Genomic DNA, 10644 nt, shown 5'->3' with positions numbered 1-10644 from the left:
TACTACAGCGATTTTTTCCCACTGGGAGAGAATGTTCACAAGGTACAGTTTGAAAGTAGGATCCTTAGCAAAAATGGGGTCTATAAACTTTACACTTCGGTTGCTATTTCACAGCTTTGCCTGCAGCACAGATTCAATGTCTGCCTAAGATACTTGCAGACCGTGGATGATAATTCTAAATTCTACTTCACTGTTTCTTTAAAAACCTCCTGATTTTAAAACTCAGTTGCAACCTTTTAGGAAAGTAACCCCAAAAATTTTGTACAGCAAGTATTCACTCAAGAGACCTGGGCAATTAAAATATTGGTGTTTTTATATAGAATCACACATGAATTTTGATGTCTTTTCTTGATCTCTTCAGAATTCAAGAAATAAAGTTAACTCCTGGAGTAGCAGTCTGTCACTATCCTACACAGAGGGTATGGGAAAGTGAAAAAGGAAAGAAAGTGGAGAGAGAAGGAGGAGAGAGGAAAGGGATGAGAAGGAGAGGAAGACCCCTCTCCAAGCAATTAAGAGTGAAGGAGATGCCTACATGACTCTCGTACATGTCAAGTTTTCTCAAGCCATGTACATTTGAAGTTCTCTCCTCCAAAAGACAGAAAGCCTCTCTAACTAACATCCCCACCTCCAAAAACCAGCCCTAAGAAAGCCCTCACAGCTTTCCCCTCAGAATGTCACAATTTATTTTGTCAAGGAGATCTTGCCATGGGAGGTTTGGAGTTTGCATTCCAGAAGTACCTCCCTGGATCAGGACCCTGACAAAAGCCAAACATTCCATGAGGCACTTTAGCGCATGCTGTTTCTCCAAGTTGTGATGGAGACTTTTGGTCAGGTTTGCTGTATCCACAGTTACAAAATGGCAGGCTTATGAGAAGGTATCTGGGTAACAGAGATCGCCTGTTTTTTATCTTCAGTGTTCTGCTACCAGCAACTCTTATTTTTTTTTTCTTTTTTGCACCTGTAGTCATTTAATTTTTTCACCAATTTGGTGCTTTTATTTCCAGAATAAGACCCTCAGGCTCTTTAGCCCTGCTGTGCTATGGAAAGGACGGGAGCCTTCTTACCTGTCAGCAATTGGCATCTGTCTGCAAGGGATTTCTCTCTGACCTGCACTCTTTGAGCAAGGTAGGCGTTCCCAGCCTCTGCATGCAAATCCATACAGTCCACCAAAACTGTCTGCTGTATGCAATGATCCTGGCACACCACCACATTCCATTTTAATTCTTCTTCTTCTGCTTGAAAGAACAGGTTTTGCCTCATTTAATTCAAACAAGCCCAAGATCTTCTCCAGGTAACAGTGACAGAATGAGAGGCAATGGTTTTAAGTTGAGCCAGGGGAGGTTCAGGTTGGATATTAGAACAAACTTCTTCTCTGAAAGAGTGTTGATGCATTGGAACAGGCTGCCCAGGGAGGTGGTGGAGTCACCATGCCTGGGGGTGTTCAAGAAACGTGGAGATGTACTTATGAACACGGTTAATGGGCAGTATAGCTAGTAGGTGGATGGTTGGACTAGATTATCTTAGTGGTCTTCTACAACTTTCATGATTCTATCATTCCAAGATCATGCAGAGAACATATCAGCTCAGAGGTGTCCATATAGAGACATATATATATATATATGACATATGTAGGAGCATCTATCCTGACATTTGTTTTGCCAGTACAGTCATATTCTAAAACGTGTAGCTTGCACAGATTTTGCTACTTCCCTACATAGTTTGTGCCCTGACAAGGCTTGCTGCTTTAGTGGAGGGCATGGTGGGAGTGCACTAAGGCGCTCAGCCAGAAGCAAGAGCTTAACCTGGTGTCTTCATAGTTGTTCGTAGTTGTGTTTTGACCACCCAGTCATCCAGACTAAGTAGATGTTTGTGATAAGTCAGCTCCATTGGCATACCCTTACTTTTCATTTTAAATAAGCCCTGTTAACAATCTGACCATCTGTACTACCCTCAGGGCACATCTGGTATAGACTGTGTGGGGTGAGCCCAGGAGCAGAAATCCAACCAATAACATTCCTGAGGTGGTACCTTGTGGCCACTCCATTTTCCAAAGCCTTCTCCAGGCCCCCTGGGTCACCCTTGCCACCCTCTGGGGTGCGGTCACAGGACTAGGGACCTGCAGAATGAGGATTCCTCGCACCCATCCTGTGCTAGACCAGAGCATCTCCACCTCTTCAACACTTGCCTGTGTTCCCAGTCCCGTACTTATATTGTGCCAACTACCAGATGTGAGGGGATGTTTACCTGAGGTTCAATATGTTACATTCTTCCAGCCTGAATCTCAGTGAGCAGGAGTAGCTACAGGCTATAGTCAGAAACGACACGGTGTTATGTTCATTACTTTAAGAGATAGCAGGCCTGTAATGCTTTTATCTCCTTAAACCTGGCCTTGCTTGCACAAAAGTGTTCCTGAGTAAACAGTGCTCTCCTCAAAAGCTGAGGCCTTAGGTATCTTGCAGACATGCCCTGAATTTCCATCAGCCAACATGAGCACCATTTATCTTATGTAGATAAAGCCATGTCGAAAGCCAAAGAGGTGAACAGCAAAGCCATTGTTGGCTGGGTTCCACTGTCTGCCTGATGAACGCGTGGGGAAAAGGCTTTCAGTGCCCTTGGCAGTTCCTGTGCCACCGGTGGGCTGTAAATGCCACTGTATGTCTCCCCAGCCAGCCCAAATATGGGCCTGACCAATCCTAGCACCAATCATGGTAATTTTAGTAAAATTCTGGAAGAAAAATAATACCGATCTCCCCTCCATAATCCTTTATTTGTGACATGTAAAGCTTTTATCAACAGATAAACAAGAAATAAATTATTCTATATGGCTCATTCCAAAACCATGATGATCAGGGAATAAAAGGGGCACGTGAGGGTTCAGGTTTTGTTTCACCCCAGAGATGCAGAGATCAAGACAGCGAAAGGGCAAATGTGAATAAAGAGAACATGCGAGCATCAATTGCGCTGCACTGGAGTCATACAGATGCATATGTGCACACAGAAAGAATACACATAGTGCTTCTGTGTGGCATGTGGAAATAGGAACATGGCAGAGATTTGCTGGGAAGCAAAAGGCAGAGCAGTTCAGGCTGTAGCCTACTGGACAGAGAGTTGTTTTTCTTTCTCAACAGTTGGACTTGATGGCACTACAGGGAACTGATTGGGCAGTACAGATAAATAAAACACAGAGATGCATTTTATTTTGAACCAAAAGTTAAAATTTTATTTGGAATATCAATATACCAAAAAAAAATAAAATAAAATAAAAAACTTCATTTTATGTAGTGAAATAGCCATTTGAAAATGGTAAAATAAAGACATTTCTCATACTATTCTCTCGTAGCTATTGTACACGTATTATTTTCCTTGTTTTTTTTCTTTTCTTTTCTTTTCTTTTTTTTTGTTTGTTTGTTTGTTTGTTTTCTGAATAGAAATCTAGCTTGAGCTTTAGGGCTCCTCAAAGCCTAAAGCATGTAGTGGCTCTTTAGAGAAAGCAGATAAGTGAATCAGAGCTGTGTTTCTTCAGCAGACAGCCCTGTCTGAAGCTGTCCAGGGCCGGACAGACATGAGACTTCTCAGGAAGGTCACTATTTCAGGGGAATATCATTTCATACCCATTGGGAAATACCCTCTGACCCCACTTCATGCAGCATTTTATCGAGCTTTATGATGCACTGAGAGGTCCCTGGTCTCCCTTCAGTGTAGGGCTCTTGTGCAGATCTCACCTTATTCGTGTTTAAGAAATCGAATTAATTCTACCCTGTGTGTGGTTGTCGCTCTGCTATAAAATAAGTCTGTAACAAGGCACTGATCCTGTCCTTGCCCCTGTAAGCAAATGGTTTCTGTGCCCATGTACACTGACCACAATGGAGTGTTTGTAATAGCAGAATCAGGGACTCATCTTTTAGCTTGTTTTTAGTAAAATAAATGGGATGGGCAACCATCCTCTGCTATATTTTACCTGCTTTATCAGGGGGGTTGGACTTAATGGTCTCAGAGGTCCCTTCCAACCTCTGCCATTCTGTGGGATTCCATGAAAATGTATTGAAATAAAAGAGTAGAAACACACTGACAGTGCTGAGCTGTATTTCTTCTCTTTTAGAAGGCTTTTGGAAATAGAACTGAGGACTAACATCAGGGCCTGGGCGGTTTGTGTCACTTCTCTCTGAACCAACCACACTGCAATAGACTGAAGCAAAGCTGGTGGACATCTCCGGGCACCTCACTAGCAATCTCATTTTCTGCAGGTATTCAGCCACGTGCTGAGCTTATGTGGCACAGTCTACACTGTGCTGAGCTTTCTTCCTCAATCAAAGACACTTTTGTTACTTAAAATTGGTTCTGCATTTATGACTTGTGATCAGTAGCTCTGTTTCTAGTTCTGAAGTACAGAGACAGAATGCAAATACTGGAGACATTATGGCACGTGCTTACAAAGGCTGCTGTGTCATGGCCACAGTAATTGGCGCCTTACACTGACTGTTACCTGAAAACGTGATATTGATCCCCTAGGTGTCATTGCTCTCAGTTAATCCATTCTCCTACATTTTTCTTTTTAGGAGAGAAAAACGACAGCCCCAGCAGTTGGCTGGCTGTTAAAGCACAGACCAGCAGACCGCAGGAGGCCTTTGGCTGCAGCCTATTTTCCATCGTGGCACACCCTGGGCCCTGCACAGCCTCAAGGCAAGCAGGCCACTGTGCACGAGTCAGTCCAGCAAGAGGCTCAGCCCTGTCCTCAAAGCTTCCTTCCTACCCAGGCACCGACTGGTCTCCACTGCCACCTCACCTGCAGTTCATGCTCCCCTACAAAACAGGCTTTGTTTATCCCTGCTGTTCAGCTGGACCTCTTCGAGTGATTCCTTTCCATGCTTAAGCCCTTATGGTAAGACAATGCTTTTATTCATTTCCTCTGAAATTGTGGTGAAATATGTCTTTGGGAAGCAGCCACTTATGTGTTATCAGTGAGCTGAGATGCACACCATTTATGACTGACTTACAGGAGGCTTGTCAGCATGAGGACTTTCCTTCTCCTCTCAGACACAGCTTGAAGGAACTTTGCAATTACCCAACTTCTTGGTGTTTCCCTATCAAATCCTGCTCACAGCTGCTTACAGGTAAACATGCACAACCCTACTGTTTTTATTTCAGTACACTGGATGAATGTGTCAGACATGAAGTACAGACCTTCAGCCCTGGCAGACTGACCTTATCATCAGTGTAACTTGCCTGACTTCAGCAGTGAATCTCCTGACAGCATTGTGGTTACTGTCACAGTCCCATAATTTTTAGTGCACTATGCAAGCTGCAGTCCCCCAAAGCATGTGTAAATATGGCAGAACTGCAGCTTTACTTAAAGTTATTGCCAAAAAAAAAAAAGGGTTCTGGTAGTGACAGAATAGTGTGCAAGTGTGGCCCCAAGGTTTAAACTAGGGGAAATAAGTAGGACCCAGTTAGCTGTGTTTGGGTTGAAACAGCTGGAATATTAGACGTGTCATTAGAGATGACTGCCTCGCTGTTCAAGTACATAGGTTAAAAGTGATGTCTAAATATCAAGAATGCGCTTTTTAGAGGAGGGAAAAAAACAATCAAAAAGGAAAAACAGTATATGTTGACTTTGGTCATATCCTCAACTTCTTTAATTACACTTGCCTCCAGTGTAAAATCTCAGAGAAGCCCCACGGCCAGTTGGAACTGGCATGTAGAAATGCCTCTGTGACATGCCAGTTCCAACTTCTGATGGCAGATGTATCCTCATTTATTCCTTACGTGTCTGATCTTGCTGTTCCTTCCCTACACACATACTTGCCAGCAAACTTATCCTCCCACTGGACTCCCCCTCCCCACAGGTTTCCCCGCACATCTGGGGTACACTTGTACTGCATCTGGAGGACGCCTATAGGCCAGCCCCTGGTCTGGAGCTGCTGACCAGACAGCTTAGGAGGTACCTGGCCATTGGGATGGCTGGGGACATCTCCAGATCTAACCTGAGAGCTCACAGGGATGTGGGCAGACTGGGAGAAAACAGCACCTGTGAGGGCTTTCAGGAACGGGAGTAAAACGCCTGCTCTGTTCAAATCAGTGTCAGCATTACCATCATTTCCATCTTGCACACACAGAATGCTTCCCCTGCCCTCCCCCCTCATGCAATTAAGGAACACAGTGCACAAAACACAGTGGGTTGTTTGCACACTCGTTAGCAACCCATCCTGTTTTCTGTCTGTGTAAAACTTGGGCCACAGGTCTTCCGCTAGCTGCAGTATCACTTCCTACTTGTAAAGCTTCTTGGGCTTTTAAGCCTCTACCTGCAATCCTCCAGCTACCAGGGGTTGCATGCAGCTCCTTGCGTGGCATGATGGGGCCACCAGTTCCCATCTAGGGTGTAGGTAACTTGAAATTTGGGTTTTCCTGGTCACTCAGTCTTCAAAACCTGGTTCTTAGCCAGGGCAAAATTAAGCGTGAGGATAAAGGCTTACTCAGCATTACAGTTATCTACTCCCAGGCTGTAAAACAAAATGATTTACACATCTAATTGGTTTTGCCTATTGTTTCCATGTACACAGTAGTCCTATTAATGAATATCATAGCTTCATTACTGGATATCACATTTTGCTGTTTGTTGTGTACCATAAAATAATGTCAGCACATCAATAACTTAAATAACACAAATGTAAACATCTTTTCTGCTTGTTATAATTATGATTTCGGCCTACAGAGGCTTTTTGATTTTTAAGACCATTCACATAACATGGAATGTAACTTTATTTGTTTTTCTTTTGAATATAATGAGACACCAAAAGCCCTTGTCATCTTTTAACAAGATACTAAAGCAGCTCTGTTTCATGAATGACAGCACAATTAAAGCTAAAAATCAGAATTAAAAAAAAAAAAACAAACAAACTCTTTGCACTGTACAATCTCAAATTAAAACAAGAAAGATAATGACAATCTTTTGCGTTAGCCAGGAAATGTGATTCTCTGCCGCTGGGCTTTTTTCTTGCTGACAATTCACAGAACGTGTATATGGGTGTAGTTATAGGTGTGTGTATTCTATGCAGAACAGCAGTCCCTATTTTGTTGATCTAGTTCTTCTAATTGTTTAGTTAAGCTACCTAACTGATACAATTTAGAGTACTACAATAACACATTTAACATCAAGTTTACATACTTGCGTCTTTGAAATACTAGGAACTTTTACACATTTTATTTGGCTTTGTAAGGACTGGAATATCACAGATAATGCAATCTATTCATCTTTGAGAGAATATGGCTGTTATCAACTAGCTCTCTAAGGTTCAGAGTGAAATACATTTCTCTTATTTCTGTAGCCGACTGCGGAGAAGAAGAGTGTCTTCTTTAGTGGTCAGTCTGATGTTACAGTACCGACTCTGCAGAGAGAGAGATACATGTTTAATGAAGAACAATTCTCTCTGGACATTAGAGCTAAGCTGTTGCAGCAAAATCACTCCGCTCAGACTAATTTCCTATACCAATCTCAAGAAAATCTTATTCCAGGCATGTTTTGCAGTAGTATCTCCATGTGACCAGAGGAGGGCTCTTGGCACATCTTCATCCAGCCTGGCAGGTGAGTGCAGAGGCACAGAGCCACCCAGCGCTGCCCGGTCCTGCACCTCTTCCCGTCTCCTCGCCTCCCGGGTTCACCCGACGCACGGTTTGGGAATCAATGGGAAGAGGCGTTGCTTGCTGCTCGCTGGCTAGAGTGGCTTCTCATTTCCCCTCATTCCATTCCGTGTTGCTATGGGTTAATTTGAGATTGATGGATGATTCTTAAAAATCATGTTTCAGGAGTTGCCTCCCTCTCCTTCCTGAACATTCATCTGCTATTAGCCCCTGGTAATTTAGCATATATCGGTTGATTTAACCCTCTATGTCTTATCCTGCTGCAGAAACTCCTTGCCGTTAGCTGAAAAGCGCACCTGGAAAATGCACTTGCTGAGATATGTATTGCAACAGCGCTTCTTTTCACATTAGGCTCTTGTACAAGTCCTGCTCCTTCCTGCACCCTAGAGAGGTGCCTGCCTCCCAGCCCTACTCCCTTGGCACAGGACAGAGCAGAGCACTCAATCTCTTCTCCCCGCCATTCATGACCACAATGAAATTCAACCGCTTTCCACATAGGTGTACGTGACATCCTCTTGGGTTTCATTTTGGCTAAATCTTTTACAGAAAAGATTTTAATTTCACAATCCTACCATTAATGTAAATGTTTTGTTCAAGTTTAATGCTGAAAAACTATTAGAAAGAATTTAGAAACTTTTTTTCACAATAAAATTCTTTTCCATCCCAGGGAAACACAGTTAATTTAATGTATAATTTCAGCTCTATTTTTTCCCCTTTTCTTTTCTTCTCACTTTCTTCTTTTCTTTCTGCTTTTCTTCTCTTTTCTTCTTTTTTTTCTGTTTCTCCTTTTCTTCTTTCTTTTCTGGAGCAGGCAGGTACAAGAAGGAAGGAGGCTTTCATCAGCAGTCCTTTGAGTTAGAGTAGATTGCAGTGAGTCCTCACCATGATAGGATCATAAACTTACTGGGTTAAACCAAGCTAACTTTCCCTAAGCTGCCAAGTTTTAGCTGCACCATACATATATGTGTTTCCTTGTGCCATTTTCTTTTCTTGTAATTTTGTTTTTCTTGATGACCCTGAGCTATGGCTTCTGTCTCATTCTCACCACTAGTCAACCTTCTTTGCTTTTGTGGTTTTGCCGATATAGGCCTCAAAGAAAAAATGGCAGAAGAGCACAAAGTAGCTGAGGTACATGAGAGAGGACCAGATGATATTTTGCACATGGGAATGGCACTGGCCATGCTGCATCCAGGAGAAGACCAGGTAGTTGATTACACAGCCGACCAACATCTGGGTGATCTGCGACAAGGTGATGAACATGGCAAACTTGCGTGAGACTCTGAAGCCAGCAGCCCGCAAGGCATAGTAAGAGTACATAACAGCGTGCACTCCATAGTTCATGGTCATAAACCAGCCACCGCCAGCCACCATGTCCTTGTAGGAATACCAAGAATAAAGTAACACAGTAATGTGATGGTACCAGTGTAAGAAGATGAGCTTCTGTTTTCTAAGAATAATGAATATTGTATCTCCTGTAACAAAAAGAAAAAACAGAAAGAAAAAAAAAAAAGGGAGGGGAGGAAATGAGAAACACATCAAACACAGTTACTGAATTCTGCAATGCTCTCTTCCCATTGCTCTTGCTAGAGTATATGCTTTTGTAGCATGAAATAGCACCTCAGCAACTGAAGTCAGAGCTTGTCAGATCCGAGCGCCAGCTTGGGTCTCATCTCTTGGTGCTTTTTGGAAAACCCAAGAATCCCCTTTTTGTTGACTGGAAATCCCCTGTTTGAATACTCCATAGGTCTTTGCTGTAAACATAATATGTGAAAGCCTAAAGTGAGGCAGGTGGACATACATGCATCACCTCCGACTGTCAGGCTGTCCATCGTGCACTGTGACTACAAGAGAAAACCAGAGAGCAGAAAATCTACAGAGGAAGCAGCACAGTGGTTTGAATGTCTACCTGCAACTGGCTCTAATTAAATGTTATTATGCAAAAAGCTATTGTGTACGTTACTGAAGGTCTGTAATTGCCAGAAAAAAAAAAAAAAGGTTTTAGAAAGAAATTTGGTTTATGTTGAAATGAATATTCTCTCTGCAAATTCATGTTACTGTTTTAGAAAAGCAAATTTTATTCCTCATTCCTGTCTTTTTCTTTCTTCTGCTTCTCGTGGTTGCTCTGAGCATCCCAATTAGATCTAACCTATACATAATTAGATATAATGAATATATATGTATGCTACTTATGTGCTATTGTTATAGACAGTGTTTCCAAACAGGTACTTTGAGATTTGAATCAGGGCCTTATTTCTACATATATATCCCTGAAAATCCAAATAAGAGTATCAGTGAGGGCTGGAACTGAAACTGCACCATCTGCTCTAGGTCTCCAGTAAGCCATAATACTTCTGTTTATCTCATTAGCTACAAGATGTTGACTCACATTTCAATAAGTAATCATATGACCGATTTATTGTTGATGCGTAGTTCGAGCTGACGTCCTCCAGTTTTAACCAAATGAGATTTCAGTGGTTTTGCAGTAATTTAAGCAGCAGGAAACCAAAAGATTCTGACACAGCAAAATAATTGGTGCCTGTCCCTCCCAGTGTTTATGCTGATGAATTGCTATCCTGTAATTTGCTGAATCAAATTCTCTGCTGAAAGGTAAAGACTTATTTTGCTGCACACCTGAACACTGAATTCTGCAGCCCTTTGAGGTTTGGCAAAGGCATCCTCCTAAAGGAAAGCTGGAGGGCTGCTGAATCACTGTCTTCTTCCTGTTAAAACAATCCTCTCTTACACTAATAAGCTGTGGGATCAGAACACACACAGATGGGATGTTAAGTTGGCTTTGGCATGCATATCGTAAGTATCATTACAAATAAATCACTGGAGAGACAGCCATTTATAAAAAGCCGCATCACACTGGATTTGGGATTTAAAAAGCCAGGGATGTTGTGGGAAACTGGCTTCTACCTAAAGATAGCTTTCAGCATTCAGAAGAAGCACATTACTGTTCATAATTGTATGCCCACACATATATTTAAGGATGAATGCTGCAGAATG

General features: G+C 42.4%; 1 protein-coding gene across 4 annotated transcripts in view; it reads right to left on the bottom strand.

Moving 5' to 3' along the window:
* Positions 1–3192: 3192 nt before the first annotated feature.
* ELOVL6 (ELOVL fatty acid elongase 6) overlaps positions 3193–10644 on the bottom strand; it is a 69990-nt gene continuing 62538 nt past the window's right edge. For all 4 annotated transcript variants that reach the window (XM_085222900.1, XM_085222899.1, XM_085222901.1 and 1 more), the window contains one exon: positions 3193–9107. In XM_085222900.1, coding sequence (XP_085079026.1) covers positions 8683–9107 — 425 coding nt within the window. In that variant the 3' untranslated portion in view covers positions 3193–8682. The remainder of the gene's footprint in view (positions 9108–10644) is intronic.

This window comes from Meleagris gallopavo, chromosome 4 (genome assembly GCF_905368555.1).
Source record: "Meleagris gallopavo chromosome 4, MGAL_WU_HG_1.1, whole genome shotgun sequence".
Classification (NCBI taxonomy): domain Eukaryota; kingdom Metazoa; phylum Chordata; class Aves; order Galliformes; family Phasianidae; genus Meleagris; species Meleagris gallopavo.
Note: the sequence above shows the minus strand (reverse complement) of the source record. Positions and strands in the feature narration are given on the sequence as shown.